The sequence below is a fragment of the Charadrius vociferus genome, unplaced genomic scaffold (assembly GCF_000708025.1).
Source record: "Charadrius vociferus isolate BGI_N301 unplaced genomic scaffold, ASM70802v2 scaffold527, whole genome shotgun sequence".
Taxonomy (NCBI): Eukaryota; Metazoa; Chordata; class Aves; order Charadriiformes; family Charadriidae; genus Charadrius; species Charadrius vociferus.
Window position 1 is genome coordinate 134,864 of NW_009649428.1, and position 17,263 is coordinate 152,126.

At 43.7% G+C, this 17,263-nt stretch overlaps 2 protein-coding genes across 2 annotated transcripts in view; one reads left to right on the forward strand and one right to left on the reverse strand.

Annotated features, from left to right (window-relative positions):
* The window catches only part of PLA2G4C (phospholipase A2, group IVC (cytosolic, calcium-independent)), a 53,812-nt gene extending 48,535 nt beyond the window's left edge, over positions 1-5,277 (reverse strand). Inside the window, exon 1 of the mRNA XM_009889497.1 lies at positions 5,242-5,277. Within this exon, the coding sequence (XP_009887799.1) occupies positions 5,242-5,277 (36 nt within the window). The remainder of the gene's footprint in view (positions 1-5,241) is intronic.
* A 1,109-nt stretch (positions 5,278-6,386) lies between these two features.
* Positions 6,387-9,190, forward strand: LOC104290406 (olfactory receptor 6X1-like). Its single transcript, XM_009889499.1, is given in 5 exon segments — positions 6,387-6,443; positions 8,241-8,381; positions 8,384-8,880; positions 8,882-8,952; positions 8,955-9,190. Coding segments are annotated over 5 exon segments (1,002 nt in total).
* Positions 9,191-17,263: the final 8,073 nt, after the last annotated feature.

Consider the following 17,263-nt stretch of genomic DNA (forward strand, 5'->3'; position numbering starts at 1 on the left):
GAGACGTAGGGTGGTGATGAGTCCCACACACTGTATGCTTTGGTTTTCATTGTCCGGCTCTGGTGCTAATGTTGAGTTGTTAGAAAAAAATTATACACTGTGCCATTAGATATTCTTTGAACTGCAGAGATACTTTTCTTACCCATTATCCTGCTTCTGCTTTTTGTCTTTCCATTCACAGCTCTGGAGTTTGAATTCCTCAGCTCTCTTAGGCAGGGATTTAGTGTGGTTTTCTAACATCATACTTGGCACTATAGGGTATTTCACACAACCTTCAGCTCCAGAAGACTTTTACAAAGGAATATGGAAAATTAGAGGTTCATTTTAAATAACACTTAAAGTTAATCACTTAATGTTGGGCCGCATTGCAATGCTGCTTATTTGGAACTCACTTAGCATTAGTAGCTAAAGTTGCTGAAGCCTTAGGCTGCAAGCTGTGAATTTTCACCTTGGTAAAGGGAACTTGTTTTGAGCTTCTAATTACTTATATAAAGGAAGACCCTGAGATTGATACAGACCAGGAGATAAGGAAGCTACAACCACCAGCAGAGGCTGCAACCCAGCAAGATAAGAATAGTTAACGGCCTGTCTGGAGACAGAGAAAGAATCCAATGAGGAAACAGAAGATCCCAGACCAAAAATTACTATTGGAACAAGGGACGTTTGAAAGGCATGTGAAGACTGCATGAGGGGTGGATGCATAGATTGTAAGAGTATAATTGCCCAGGAATTTCTTTGTTAGGGGTCCCTCTCTGGAGACACCCAGCTCGAGCTGTCCTTGCTGCTGTACCATTCGAATAAATTATTTTGGGGGGATTTTTGCCTGAGACTGTGCTATGGGAAACCAATGGTGAACAAACTTCTTTAACACTTTGCTATCTGCCAAGCTTGTCTGGATGGCTGGGGCATCCCAGATGGTAAAAAGCACCTAGGTTGAGGCAACTGAATTTCCTAACCTGTATATCAAACTGAAGCCTATCCCTAAATTTGCAATATTTGGTTTCTGTCTACCCAGGTAATCCATCTGTGGCCAGGCTTCAGTTTTGTTGCAGTATTTAGGCCTGCCCTTGGCCTTGGTGCTCCACCCTGGCTTGGCTAGTCCTTGGCATTTCTGTAGTCTAATCTATCTCTGGAACTCTACAGAGATTCTCGATAAAGTTTCAAAGGTCACTTGTTATGTTCAGAGATAGTCTGAGACTTTTCTTTGGCTTGTGACTACTAGCAAATCATGTTTCAGGCTTAATATGTCCTTAAAAAGTTTACAGCCCTTATTTGCAACATTCACCAGACTCCATACAGTCTCTTGTTCTGCACCCAGAAGTTAATCCTGGCCTCTGAGAACAGCTGCCTGGGCATGGATGACCATGCGTTCACACTGATAACATACTTTGGAAAGCGCTGGCTATATCCATACATGTAGGACTTTTCCAGAGATCTCTTCTCAGATACACATAGTTCAAATAAACGCTAGTGCCCCAAACAGCAGAAAGGTTTGTTCAAATGATAAAATAAAATTAACCTGAAAATGGGGCTTCCTCTTTATTCTTACTTTTACACAGATCTGATAATAAAGACCACTGTAGAGTGAAATGCGTTTACCTCTGCATGCTGTCTATGGCTAGAAACTGGATCCAGAGACCGCAACTCGAAAGGACATCCCTCCTTTTTATTTTTTCTTGCTGAACAATTTATTCTTCTTGCCATACAGGCTCCCTGACAACTCTCAACCCTTTACTTTACATAGTCAGGGTGATTCAGTTCTCTGTGCAATAGGACCTAGAAACATTTGAGGTATCCTTAGATGCCCCAGCTGGCCTCCAGACCTTGGCAGAAAGTCTACAAGATTCTTCCAATTGCATACATCAGTCCTGTACAGCTGACTTGAATGTTCTGCAGCACCAAAAGCCACCAGATAAGCAAGATTAAGCAACTGGTTTGTGTCCCTGAGCTCATGTAGAGATGACTGCCACAATTTCGTTCCTGTGTTGGGCTGAGTCCTGTACATGTTCACTACACCTCAGTGGACGTGACATGAATGGAGATGAAATGGCTGCAAGAAGCAGGCTATAATAATGAATAGGTGCCACAGTGACCAGGACAAGGACTAAGAGGCCCGAAGAATGATGTGATCTGGGGGTGTTTGGAGAGAGGTTGTCTTCCCTAATATAAACCCTGTATTTGTTAAACCTGTATGTCTGCAAGCTGGAGTCCTTGAACAAGGCATGGGGAGCATGAGGGAGCCGGGAAGAGGGCCCTCCCTAAGATATGGCGCACCTGTGCGCTGCAGTGAGCATTAAGGCCTTTTAAATTAGTAAACCACAGTGGGTTTTGCTCCACTGTAGGTTCTCTTTAACCATAGAAGGCTTGCTCCCTGCTGTGTTTTCCTCCTGCCAGAGTGATTTTGCCTGGAAGCAAGAGACCAGGGGAAATCAGTTCTCCCTAGGTTGTGTCCTTCCCTTTCACTGTCCACATGAATGGAAACTCTTCCACATCTAATGATTCCAAAAATTTGGAAGTGGGACTTCTTAAAGAAAACAAACCCATTCCAGATACCCTCTGCCACCAGCTGAGGGAGAGAGGCACATCTGGAATCTTATCCACACCAGAATAGATTAGGTGGATGGCATGAGTTCGAACTTGAGCATTATCACAAAAGTAGCATGAGAATACGGAGCTTGTACTGTATGTCAGTTCACAGGATGTACACACTCAAGGTCTGGAGCGTGTGCCCCTACTGGAGTTCAGCTAAGTTAAGCAGTTTATATGGCTGAGACCAAGGTCCTCTTTCTTGCTGATAAGAGCTGTTGTGAAGAAAGCAAGAAGCAAGGGCCTGTCCCCGCTGTTACCCAACTTGCTGGGTGACCACTGACTGTGCCTGACCCTGACCACTGTCTCTGGACCCAGTCCTGATCCTGACTTACCCCTCAGCATCCTGGATCTTTGTTGGTGAGGTCACTGCTCCCACCCACCTTCCCGTTGCATTTGACTACCAACTCATCTACCCTTGTGGAGCAGCCAGCCTTTGCTCCTACTTGGCAGGGCCCTCCACATTCAAATCTGCTGGACCCGTGAAGGCTTAAGAAACCAGGGGAAATGTAGTACCCTAAATGCTTTCATGGATTTGCACCTAGGGCCACAATCTCTCCACAGCTCAGTTGCCCTCCTTTCTGAGCAGTGCTGTCTGCCAGGGATGAATTCACAAATGAAAGCATAGGGTGAATGCTGGACAACTTCAGAGTGTGTGTGCATGTGAGAGGCGGGGTATGTGTATTATGACAATCCCCTCAGCAACAGCAGCAGACGGCTGCCCTCCAGCCTTGCGGCAACTCCTTGTACCACTATCACCAGCCAGGTTGTTCACCTGGCTGCTTCCTATCCTGGGTACAACAGACTCTGCTATCCTGTCTGCACAGAAAATATGTGAGCATCTGAGCAGACTACCTTTATGCCACACTAAGACCAGGTATTATTTCTTTGTGCTTCAAAAAAGGTCCAGACCTGAGAGGGCTGACATTCTCCAGAGATGCTCAGAAGAGGGATACTAGAGGTCCAGCACCACAAGACCATTCACAGCCACCAAGTGGTCTCCATCAAGAGTCAGTGAGAACCTTCAAGTATGCATACCAGCTGGACAAAAGTTTTGGGAAGGTGAAGCTAGGTCAGGGGGTCAGCAGTTCTGCATTTGTGGCACTTTTTGACCAAGCACTCCACTTACTCATCACCTGTGGTGAGGAAAGGAAGGTCTGAGAGGCAGGAAAGTGTTCCTTAGCTGCTCAGATGCAGCATGTAGCATCTATGCCTGGGACATTTGCCTATTCATAAGCATCAGGACTATTGGAGACAACACGGGATGTCCACCAGTTCTTGAAGGCAGTCATGGGCAACACCTACCAGCAGCACATGAATGTCAGTTCACCCACTTCCTCAAAGAACTTGATCTCCATGGGTCTCCTGGTTTGAGGTAAAACACAACCAATTTTGTTCAGTAACTTTGCTTCTTAGCTAGACCTCTTCTAACTACTAAAATTAACAGCATATTGTGCAGACACTCTTTGCTCTCAGAGTGATAAGACCTATGTTTGTAGTTGATGCTCAGGCATAGCATGCAGAGAGGTTCTTGCTTATACTTATTGCTATAACAACCAAGGGCAGTAAGCTTTGTTATTTGCCCCTTTGGAGGGTCGGAAGCAGAAAAGCGCAGTGGGGTCCCACCTGCGGGGAGGAGTGGACAGGACAGGTGACCCAAAACTGACCAATAGGGTATTCCATCCCATCTGCCCCATGCTCAGTATAAAAGTTGAGGGATCAAAGGGTCAGCACAGTTTCTTTAATGGCCTGTGTCTCTTTGTCTGCCTTTGATCCCTATCCTGAATGCAGATCTGGAATCCAGTTCCCATCCATCACTGAGTCCAATCTGGGACTTCCCCAGTGCCAGCCAGTGACGTGATTGTCATCCTGGGAGCTTGATATGGTTTTGTATATATTTCATTATTTTCTTTTTGTTTTATTGTTCATATTTCATTGAAGTAGTTTAGTTCCTTCTAAACTCATAAGTTTCTTTTTCCCTCTTCTGCTTCTCTCTTTGGAGAGGGAGGGGGAGGAACATCTGTTGGTCCCACCTGTGGTCCCCCATGTCCCCAGTGGTCAATTCAGTGTAAAACATGACCGAATTTATTGGCACCCAACGGGGGCAGGAGCAGGGCTCCACCAGGGCTGTGATAGATTGCCTGAATAGTTTGAATTCCAGCTTGCTCAGAGATTAAAACAGACAGGTCATATCATGTCATTCTTAAATGAAATGTTATATCGTGCCTTTAGAGAGCCTTATTTGCTTTTAACTGCTCTGTTTAACCTACCAAATGCATTGCAACGTTTATTTACTCTTTGTGTTTTTATGCAAAGGTTTAAATGTGCTGTTTTGGTGTGCTTCACAATTCAGGTGTATAATATGATTAGTTGGGTAACGGCTCTACCTGCATATTTTGGGAATCTGTTACTAATCTGTTACTAATTTTTGGGATTCTGTTACTAATTACACTTTCGGTTTTACCTTGGGAAAGTTTGCTTTGCCTTTGATGATTATACTAACGTGACACCATCAGAGCCCAGGAATCGAACCCTCTCAGGCTGTGACAATAAGGATTGTTACTTTCTTAAGATTGTGATTTTGTTGTTGGTGTTCCTGAATGTGTTGCAGGGGTGGTTTCTTATGAAACATTGGTGGAGTAGCTATAGGGTAACCTGTGCTGCTACTCGATCTGTAGCGGTGCAAGCCATGCCGCCATCTGTCTTGGCAAAAGCCATGCCACTGCCTGCATTGGTAAAATTCATGGCACCACTATCTGCAGCAGCACAGGCCACTCTGCCGCCCGTCCCAGCACAGGTCACTCGGCAGCCCCTCCTGGCGAAAGTCACACCCCTGCAGGCATCATCCACTTCGCAGCTCACGGTAAAAGTCACACCGCTGCCATCTATGTCAGCATCATCTGCCCCCCCCCCCAACAACAACACAGGCCCCTCCACCACCCGTCCTAGCAAAAGTTACTCCAGCCTCGACAATGAGCACCATCACTACTCAAGTTGCTCCTATAACGAGTTCCACTGCTACTCAAATTCCATCAGAACGAGTACAAGTTGCCCCAGTAACCAGGAATTAGAAAAAGGCTTGTTCCCCTGTCCCTTACGACAGGGACCAGCTCAAGCTAGATACCTTGGGAGAGAGTTCTGACAGAGATCCAGGAGAGGGCCCCTCTAGAGTAGATCCAGGAGAGGGCCACTCTAGAATAGATGCAGGAGAGGGTCCTTCTAAACCAGACAAAGGAAAGAAGCCTTTTAAAACAGATAAAGGAGAGGGTCCTTCTAAAGCAGATCCAGGAGAGGGTCCTTCTCGGGCAGCATCAACACAGGAGGAGACAGATGTAGGGACAGTTGTTAAATCCTTCTCTATGAAGGATTTGTGAAATATGAGAAAGGACTTTAGTCGTCATGAAGATGAAACACTTATCTCCTGGTCCCTCCCATGCTGAGATAGTGGGGCTGATACCATAGACATAGACAGCAGAGAAGCTAGAAAATTGGGAAAACTGGCCAGCGATGGAGGTATAGATCAAAGGATTGGGAGAAAGACAAGCACTCTCAGTCTCTGGAGGTGACTGGTGTCAGCCGTAAGGTGCAGTTATCCCTTTAAGGTTGATACCAAATAACATACAAGCAAATGGACCAACATGGAAAAAGGTATTAACTACCTGAGAGAACTGGCTGTGTGAGAGGTGATTTACAGGGACAGGCAAGTGATTGTAGACCCTGATGGAATTCCACGCAAATGTTCTATGCTAAAAAAGTTTGTACAAAGTGCACCATCAACATATTCCCACACATTGTCAACAATGGTCTGGGGTCGATCTGATGCCGACGCACCAACTGTAAATGAAGTGGTTAACAAGGTATGACAGTATGAAGACAGTCTCTCTCGTCCCTTCAATGTGGCAGCTGTGGAAAAGCTGGCTGTGAACACCAAGAAAATGACTGAGAAAATTGAGCAAACGACCAGGAAAATAGTTGAGCAAACCGAGAAACTGTTTAATAAACTATCCAAGACAGAGGAAGGATCCCATTCTTCCCTTGCACAGATCCATATTGCAGCTGCTAAGAAAAAACACCCTCCTACTCAACAGAAAAAACATCCTCCAACTCAAGACCAATCAATCCCACTCCAAGTTTTCCTGTGTCTTTGCCTCTGCAACTATGGAGAGGACATGAGGAAGTGGGAAGGAGAGTCTATCTCAGCCCTACAGGCACGAGTGATTGAATTGCAAAGTAAAGCAGATAGAAGAGAATTCTTACAGGAGACAGGCTGCTCCAACCTACGGTGGGCAATCCTTTGGTCCTGGGAGGAACCCATCTGCTAATCGTAGATACTATGCTCAATGTTAGAGGTGCCCTGCCTCCAGCCAGGAGGAGGAGAGGGACAACTGAATTTATTGGACTGTGCGGATTCAATGGCCTGGCATGTTAGAGCCAAAAGAGTATAAAGCCCTGGTGGACACTGGCGCCCAGTGTACCCTATTGCCATCGAATCATAAAGGGTCAGAATCTGTCACTATTTCTGGAGTGACAGGTGGATCTCAAGAACTGACTGTATTAGAGGCCGAAGTAAGGCTAACTGGGAACAAATAGGAGAAACACCTCGTTGTGACTGGTCCAGATGCTCTATGCATCCTTGGCATAGGCTATCTCAAGAGAGGGTGTTTTAAAGACTTATGAAGGCTTTGTATAGACAAAAGGTGATATACATTTAATCTCTGTTTAAACAATACTATTTTTTTATAACTATTGCTATCTAGCTACCCTATTTTCTGCTATGGAAAAACACCTGTGGTAAGGGGTAGTTCATGTTGTCTATGTCCAGATGGGGTTAATCACTTTTTGACACTACTCTGGGTTTCAAAGTAGGAGCCCAAATTAATTTTGACCAGACATCCAGCTTTTCGAGGACATAAATTAATGTGTTCTATCCCTAGAAATGTAAATGTTAGAGGGAACATAACTAGTATATATCACTGTTGGTCATAAATTCTTCAGTCTTCTGTACAGTCTTCTACTGTAAGAGAGATCACTGTTTCAACCGAAAAAGGAACTGAGAAATAAAGACAGTAAAGCTATTATAAGGATCTCAAACCACCTGATTTCTTTCAAATAAATGTTAAAATCAAGTAAAAAATGTCTCCTACATAAATATATTTGTGTATATACCTATATGTGGGAAATTGGCTAGCTGAGAAGGGTAACATAGATATGATCCAGCTGGCCGAGCAGGAGCTTAGGAAACATCGGACTCAGCTACTGGGATTGCTAAATTGGCAAGGACACCCTGACCCTGACTGCAGGTGCTACACGGTAATGAGAAGCCTGTGGTCACTCAGGCATGGGAAAAGAGGGAGTAGCTGCATGGGAGAAGAAGAGGGAGCTGACCGCAGATAAGGAACTAAGGGCTGGATTGACAAACCAATCAGAATGCTGTATTATGGAAACATGTAGTAGCTAACATGTATTAGTTAATTATAAAAGACAGCTGTGCTATTCAACAAAAGAAGCTTGCTGATCACTCACATTGAGTGCACCTGTCTTCCCTCCGTTGCAACACCTATATGCACATACACATGTATATTTATATTTCTTCTTTCCTACTCACATAAAAAAAACTTTGATCACTCCTTTACTTGCCATATTTACTAATGCAGAAATGTACAAAGAGGAAGCAGAGGATGGAAAGCCAGACTTTTGTGACTGAATTTATTCATCTTGATTTCCCCAGCCTTCAAAGGGTCCGTGTTTTGCTCTTTGTGGGAGTCTTGGTCATCTACATTTTGACTCTCACTGGGCAAATGACATCATCATTGCCACAGTGGTGAATGACAACACTTTCCGCAAAATCATGTATTTCTTCCTTGGAAAACTGTCATTTTTAGGAATCATCCATGTCTCAGCCACTATACCCAAGCTTTTGGGCAGTCTTCTGGATGTCAAGAAGTCTATCAGCATAGTTGGGTGCAAAGTCCAAGCTTGCTCCAACTTTTTGCTTGGTCCTACTGAGTTTTTCTTCCTCACAGCCATGTCCTTTGACCAATGCATAGCAATATGCAACACTCTCCACTACATCACCATCAAGTGTGGAAAAACGTGTGCTCAGTTCTCACTTGGCTCTTGGATGGGTGGCTTTCTGATCATCTTTGTGCAAACCATTCTGGTGTTCAGACTGCCACTCTGTGACCCCAATATTATCAGTCACTTCTACTGTGATTTCAGACCACTGCTGAAGCTGGCTTGCACTGCCCGTCATATTGAATGGCTTGTTTTCACTGTTGCTACAGTGGTTCTGTTTAGCACTTCCTTTGACTATCATCTCCTGCTTTGCCATTATATTTACCATATTGAGGATCCCATCTGGTTCTGGAGACAGAAAGCTTTCTCCTCCTGCATTGCTCATCTGACTGTAGTCATCATGCTTTGTGGGGCAGTCATATTCATTTATGTCAGGCCAAGAGGGCATACCACACTAAATAAGAACAAAGTGATATCCCTTCTGAACACCCTTGTAACACCACTGTGGAACCCTTTCATTTATACTTTGAGGAGCAAAGAGGTAAAAACGGAATTGAAAAAAATCACTTACCAGAAATACAATATTTGAGGTTAAAGAACGAGGACAAAAATGTTGACTTTTCTGCAGCCTCCTGTAGCAAGCTGATTGTAGAAGGCTCTTTGGGAAGTACATATGAATAATTTTTATAAAGAAGGCAGATGATTTAGATTATGACTAGGCAGGCAGAAATACTGTCTGTGTGATCTACGGACGATATTTAACTTACATACTCAGTTGCCTGCTCTTCCACTTGTTTTTTCTGAGACTATGCTTCCAAGTCCTTCCCAAAGATTCATAATTTTCATCATTCATCAAAGCAAAAATTGAAAATAAAAGGGCTCTCTGCCATTTCCTGTATTTATTTGTTACTATGAAAGAGATGTTTTATGATTACAAAATTTAGTTCTTCTAAAGTAAAGAGGTTGAGGTGTTTGTGTTCATGTTTGTTGTGGCTCCACTGACCTCCACTGACTTTAACATAGCAAAATCAGGATAGATCAGCATAAGCAATCCTACTTGTTATTTATGTTCTGCATCATTTATGTGATTGATATACAATGCCTCCCTAATTTATAATATGATGATCCTAAACAAGAGTATTGATTCTCTCATTGCTTCAACTGATTGTCTGTGTTATTGGAAAAAATATGATTTCCTTTAATTAATCATTGTTTTCACTAAAACAAAGAATTATAGAAAATGTTTCCTGTATAGTTAGATTAATCTTGGCTAAAGGGTAGGTATCCTTATTTAGACACTCACACTAGTGCCTCTTGTAAGTTCACCTTTGAGTGAAAAACTCAGCTGGTATTCACTGGTAAAATGAGTTCTCATAAGGAAGTAATTTTAGGGACAAATTCAGCCTTTTATTTGCAAGTAAATAAGAATTCCTTTGACAAGGAAAAAAAAACACAACAAAACCTTTAAAATTTGGCTGCGGGTTTTAAAATGCATTTCTATCCCACTTAGTAGGTAACCACCATGAAAGGTCATTGAAGTGTCAGCCTTATCATAAGTGTTAGAAACTTAGACATTGCTGAAAATGCTGACTTTAGACCTTGCATTTCTCAGTGTAATAAAATAATTGCTACCAGGATAGGTGCTTTAAGACGGTGTGCCTAAGTATACAGAAAAATAATGCAGAAGGGAGTAAGTGTGAGCTTATAGACAAGAGTATGAACTTTTTGCAACACAGGACAGTAAAGGAATGGACAAATGGGTTTGTTTGTGTCGTTGTTTTTATTTTGAGGAAAAATAATTTGATTTTTTTTTTTTTTTACAGTAGTAGTAAAACAGATGGAGAGCTACTACAGGAACTGGCAGGGAATCAGACTCGTGCAAATGGACAGACCTATTCAGAGACTTCAGCATAAACCTAGCAGATTTGGTTTTAGTGGCCCTATTTATCTCATTTACAATGTTTCCCCAGAAAAAACTATGAAGATATGATGGAAAACCAGACCATGCAGAAGAAATGAACCCTTTTGCAGTTCATAGGCATTTGGGAACTCCAGGCTTTCCTTTTAACAGTCCTACTAGTCATTTCTGTTTTAACCCTGGTATCATTTTCATTGTCTGGATTGATTAATGTTAAGGGACCTTATAAGCAGCTACCACATCCAGCAGCTCCACTGCCTGGTGATTTGTCCAGCCTGGCCACTAGACCTAATCTTAGAGATCTGGGGTTTCCATCCCAGGTGAATGGTCATGGCTGCTTCTTTCCTGTTTTCAGGTTCAACCTGAGGCTTGGTGTGTATCCCAGAGACACATGGGCACACATGTACACACACAAAAGGACACAAACACGACTGGTCACACAGCCTGCCACAGACAAGGCGCTGTTGTCAACGGCACTGACACACAACACCCACATAACACAGAAGTGCAGAGAACCATGTCCCCACCTCTTCTGGGGCTGGCAGAGACAGGAGGCCACTACTGCAGGTATACACACAGGACTCCCCAGGTTCACAAGCCACATGGATATTTGCTGGTCCACTGAGAACTGGCACAGTTCTGCTTTTCTCCTGGCATCCCTGCCCATATCCTGGCCCTCTGACTTGTCCCCCATGGGTCCCCTACTTGCAGGCTGGTCCAGCTTGATGCTCCCTGCAAACATGTAGCACTCATACAGTCATCCCATTGGCACCTCACACTCCACCCATGTACCAGCACAGACTTCCTGTCCAGCTGATACCCCTGCCCATACCCAGGGCCTCCAACTAACCGGCTGGTCCAGCTCTAAGTTGTGTTTAATACACACACACACTCCACACACACACAGAGTTTGAGGCAGCAGCCAGCACCAGGTGTATGGGTTGTGAGTCCTCTGCTGAAGGAGTTGGCGGATGTTCTCAACAGACCACTCTTCTTAATTTATCAGCAGTCCTGGCTAACTGGGATGGTCCCAATGGACCAGATTAGCAGATGTGATGCCCATCTATAAAAAGGGCTGGAAGGAGGATCCGGGAAACTACAAACCTTGTCTGACCTTGGTGCCAGGCAAGGTTATGACGCAGATCATCTTGAGTGCCATTACATACTGTTTACAGGATAATCAGACGATCAGGCCCAGTCAACATGGGTTCATGAAGGGCAGATCCTGCTTAAGAACCTGATCTCCTTCTATGAGGTGACCTGCTTGGCGGATGAGGGAAAGGCTGTGGATGTTGTTCACCTGTACTTCAGTAAAGCCTTCAATACTGTTCACCACAGCATTCTCATGAAAATACTGGCTACCCAAGGCTTGGACAGGCGTAGATTCTGCTGGATCAAACATTGGCTGGATGTCTGGGCCCAGAGAATTTTGGTGAAGGGAGTTAGATGTAGCTGGTGGCCAGTCACAAGTGGTGTTCCGCAGGAGTCAGTGTTGGGGCCGCTCCTGTTTAATATCTTTATCAATGATCTTGATAAGGAGATTGAGATCACCCTCAGTAAGTTTACAGACTAGACCAAGTTAGGTGGGAGTGTTGATCTGCTTGGGGGTAGGAGGGCTCTTCAGAGGGACATGGATAGGCTCGATCAATGGGCTGAGGCCAATGAAGTTCATTGTATGTATGAAGTATGAAGTTCAAGAAGGCCAAGTGCGAAGTCCTGCACTTGGGCCACAACAACCCCATGCAATGCTACAGGCTTAGGGAAAAGTGGCTGGAAAGCTGCCCAGTGGAGAAGGACCTGGGGGTGTTGATTGGCAGCTGGCTGAATATGACCCAGCAGTGTGCCCGGGTGGCCAAGAAGGCCAAGAGCATCCCAGCTTGTATCAGGAACAGCGTGGTGAGCAGGACTAGGGAGGTGATCGTCCCCCTGTACTTGACACTGGTGAGGCTGCACCTAGAATACTGTGTTCAGTTCTGGGCCCCTCACTACCTCTTCTCACAAGTTACAACCAATAGGACAAGAAGAAATGTCATCAAGTTGCGTCAGGGGAGGTCTAGGTTAGACATTAGGAAAAACTTTGACACTGAAAGGGTTATCAAAGACTGGAAGAGGCTGTGCAGGGAAGTGGTTGAATCGCATCCTTGGATGTGTTTAAAGGCCATCTAGATATGGTGCTCAGGGACATGGTTTAGAAGTGGGCCTGGTATAGCTATTTAACAGTTGTACTTGATGATCTTAAAGGTCTTTTTCAGCTCTAACAATTCTATGATTCTATGACATGTGTTCCCGCTCCCGCTGCCTGTGCTGAGCCACTCACTCACTTCACTCATGCCAGTCCCCTCAGGAAATGGATTTGGGATACACACTGTTCCTGCTCCAGCAGCTGGAAGCTGAGAGGCCCAGCTTCCAGTCGTTGGCACTGACACTCCACTCACTGAGATCCCATTGGCTCCAGTAGCTGACACCAGAGGCCGGAGGCTCTCACGTTCCCAGTCTGACTTCAGTAGCTGGCACTGGATCCACTCACGCTGATCCCCCCGGTAGCTGGGACTCGGTCCTTGCAGCACACATACACACAGGATAGAGTGAGACAGTGCAGAGAGAATTATGACAAGGTTTAATAAGACAGGACAGACTGCGGTGGTCAAGCTCAGAGCTCAGCCAGGCTGGCACAGGCGCAGGTTTACACTCGACCAGGCTCTGTTACACCTCCCAGCTCCCGCTCCCCTGTGCATTTCCTCAACAGCTAGCACAGTCCCGCTGACTCCATCCAACATTGTGGATGCTCAGGTTTGCATCCTTACCCGTTGCAAAGCCCTGGTTGCCTGTAGTTTCTTTAGAGCTCATCAATTAGTGTGACTTCCGATGTTTGTTTCTGGTTATTGTCTTTGTTGGTCGGGTTTTATGACTCTGTGTTTGTCTCCCTCCCTTTCCTTATCTTTCCAACTGTAAAAATAAATGATCTCAGACTCACTCCACACATCCCTACCAAGTAGATAAAGTTGTTCTCATCAGATTTGTTCTCATCACAACCTGCCTTATCATGTGTCAGGCTTACCTCTGTATGTTCATGTTTATAGCTCCCTGAAAGAGCAGACATGTTCCTTCCAGGTACCCTGATGCTCCCCTGCTGACTGGTAATATCAGAAGAAGCTGCCCCCCTCCTTACTCCCACAGAGCCTAAATGAACCCCACTATGGGCTGCACACACTGTGGCCGGAGCCTGACTCCTCTGGGCATTAACCTGGGGGTGTATGCACAGGCTGCGGTTGCTGGCCACCCCATCAGAGGCAACAGACATGAACATATTTTTATGTGTATGTTAACAAACTATCAGGACCCTGAGCACACTAATAGGCCCTTATGTCCCTGACCAGCCTCACCCAGGGCCTCCAACCTTTGAACATGGATGCAGTAGTCTCTTTTAAGCACGGGCCTGGGCATTCAGTCCCTACCCAACCCCGTTGTAACAGTGCCAGTCTCCATTTCAATCACAGTCATGCCTATGTCCTAAACTCCACAAAGAGAATCCTTCTTTATCGACAAGTTCTTCTAAAAATCAGTTCTTTTTCCGTGTCTGCTTCAGTAGAATGGAGCTTAGGGTTTCTCAAGACGGCTTGGGTGTGGTTTTTGATCTCCTTGTGTTGTTCCGTACATCATCATCCCCTGCCTTTGGTTTTCTACTCAACTGCTTGGGAAATAAACTGTGTTTCTCTTTTCTGCTTGCAGCAGGCTGAGCAGAGTGAAAAGCTGAAGGGGAGTACTCTGATCTTTAGGCATTTCCACAAAATAAAATTAATTACCATAACAGGAAAAAAAGGAAGCAAGAACTTTGGCACTGACAAGAGTGTTTTTATGTTTTCATGCTATTTTTTGAGCTCATTTTATTTTTCAGAATTGGATACAACCTCTGGAAACAACTCTTTAGGTCTGACCACTCCTCTCGTGGATGTGCTATGTGGAGGATCCCCTGAGATTCATTCAAAGTTCAGTGTATGTAACGTCACCTAGGTCAGCCATATAAAACTAAGAAAACAAAGTCTCGACTGACTGTCTACAGTCCTTCCAAAGTTAACATAATACTATGGGTGATTTACTCCATCATTAGACTGATGGAGATTTCTTTGTCTTCTTCTCTGACTTCTTCATCTGTAAGATCCACCTTCAATGACTAAAATATGATGGTGGGGATCCCATCTGGGACTCAGAAATCTCTAACTGTCTCACTCAGGTGTGTTATTCATTATATATGTAGAAGTACGTATGTATGTGTATACATGTATCTATATATACTCTAACTCATCAGCCCATGGTGGTTTCAGGAGTGGTGCTTGAACGCAGGATGGAGTTCACAAAGACCATTTGCACCTGAAGGTCTACAGCTCCCACATGAGTCAGGCCTTCAGGCCGGAGGGCTGGTGACTTGGCCCAGAAACCAGTGGGAGAAGCAGCATGAGGGCATTTTGGATGGTCAGGAAGTGAAGGGAAGGACAATTCATCTGTGAGATGAATGACCATGTAGATTGTACCTAGTTCCTTTCCTTCCGTTGCTTTGACTTCATTTCAGCATCTTGAGTTGGACTGTCATTTCCATTTTTTTCTTGCCTAGCTGTGAGGCCAACTTTCTAGCATGTTCATTTTGATTCCATTCATAATACCATTGTCTTTTTATAGATTTTACGTACTCCTTAATGTGTATTGCTTAATACTGAGGAGGCATCTTCTAATACTTCAAACAAATGTTTCAGTCCTTTTCTTTTTGTCCACTTCGCAACACACAAGTCTTAGTATCATATCATCAAAAAAAAGCATCCTGCTACAAAAACACCATGGCAGACTAAGACACTATGATCTTTTCATGCAGTTTGAGCTGACAGTCCCCCTGATGAACTTTTTTCAGTATGAATGGATCCTACGTGAGCCACAAAGGGATAATGGAGCAACTATTTGCTCAGAATTGATGCAGCTATTACATTCATTAATCTGAGAGATAGAGCTCTTTCTCTGCTAGACCCCTCAGATAAAGTATTGACATAAATCTTGTTGATAGATGAAGTGTGAAGCTGCAATTTCCACTCTTTTTATCAGTACTTGTGTTTTCTCAATATAGACCATCTAATATTTCCAAAGTGAAAACAAGGTTTTAAAAAATAAAGCTATTTTTTCTTTTCTCTATTTTTTGTTTAACATATTTTGAGATCATTCACTTTAATAGTTCCATGAAATGCAGTCTTTAAAAAATCAGAAAAGTGGAAAAATTACTATGGAGGAAAAGTGAATTAATTCTTCTTTAATTATGTGAATGATTGCAATCATTTTTAACAGTTCTGAGAATTTTTGACAAATTAAACTTGAGTTACCAGTGGTTTACTCAATACATAAGGACAAGGGAACCAATTCAATTAACTGAAGAAAGGCATTCTCATATAATAAAAATTTAGCTCAACAAGCAAATCATGTTACCATTCCACCCCAGTTTTCTCATTTTAGGCTTTACAAATGTTTAAGCCTTCAAACACTACAAATCACCTCAGGGGCATCTACATCTGGAGAACTCATAATACAGTCACAATTTGGCACACTTATAGCAACTAAACTACTCTATCCAGATTGTGGCATAATCTTTACTAACCCAGACTGCTCTCTGATCTACTCAATGAGTGATAAACACATCTTCAGAAAACTGATGGGTTTGCTAGCTCTCTCAGCTTTACTCTTCTAAGCACAACTTTAGAATCATAGCATCATTAACGTTGGAAGGGATCTTTAAGTTCATCAAGTCTAACTATCGACCTAATGCTGCCAAAACCACCACTAAACCACGTCCCTCAGCACCACATCTACCTGTCTTTTAAATATTTCCAGGGATAGTGGTTCCACCACTTCCCTGGGCACCCTGTTCTGATGCTTGATAAACACTTTGGTGAAAACATTTTTCCTAATATGCAATCTAAATAAGGTTCTGGTTTAACTACTCAAGTTCTTTTACAGTCACTGCAAAGAAAGACCATTAGTGTGTGTAGTTAATCAGGCATGTTTCAGATATTATTTCTATGACATTGTTATGGTTTGAAGAACCCACAACAATTTATTGTCATTTAAACAATTATTCTATCACCTGATGAACCCTCCCCACCCAGGAAGGGAAATCAGGAAAAACAAGGAAACCCAAGGGTTGAAATATAAACAGATTTAATAGAGTAATTCTAAATAATTAACATTAATAACACTGAAGAACCAATATCGATCCTGACACCAATATAAAATATACAATGATTACACTCAGCCAATTATATCAGTAGGAAGCTGTGCACTGCCAGCAGCGGACAGCTAATGTCAGACACTGTGAGCACTACGGCTTCAGGAGGAAGGAAAGGACTCAGGGGTGCAGCCAGGAAGTTATCAGGATCACAGCTATCATGGAAGAGAAAAAACTCCTCAGCAAACTTTCTAGTTTATATTGAATGTGACATTCATGGTATGAAATAATCCTGTTGGACAGCTTGGGTCAAGTGCTCGGGTCTTGCTCCTCCTCATGCCTGCACCTGGCAAGCTTGAAAACACTGAGACATTTGTTATAGGTTAGTCTCACAAAGTGAGGCGAGGAGACGGAGCCAATTAAATTTGAAGGATTTATTAGCAAGCGGCAGCAAGCAAAACAGCGCTGGGCGGCCCGGGAGTCTCACTCCGCCGACGGCGCGCACCTAGGTTACAAAAGTCTTTGGTTTTATACTCTTCTACTTC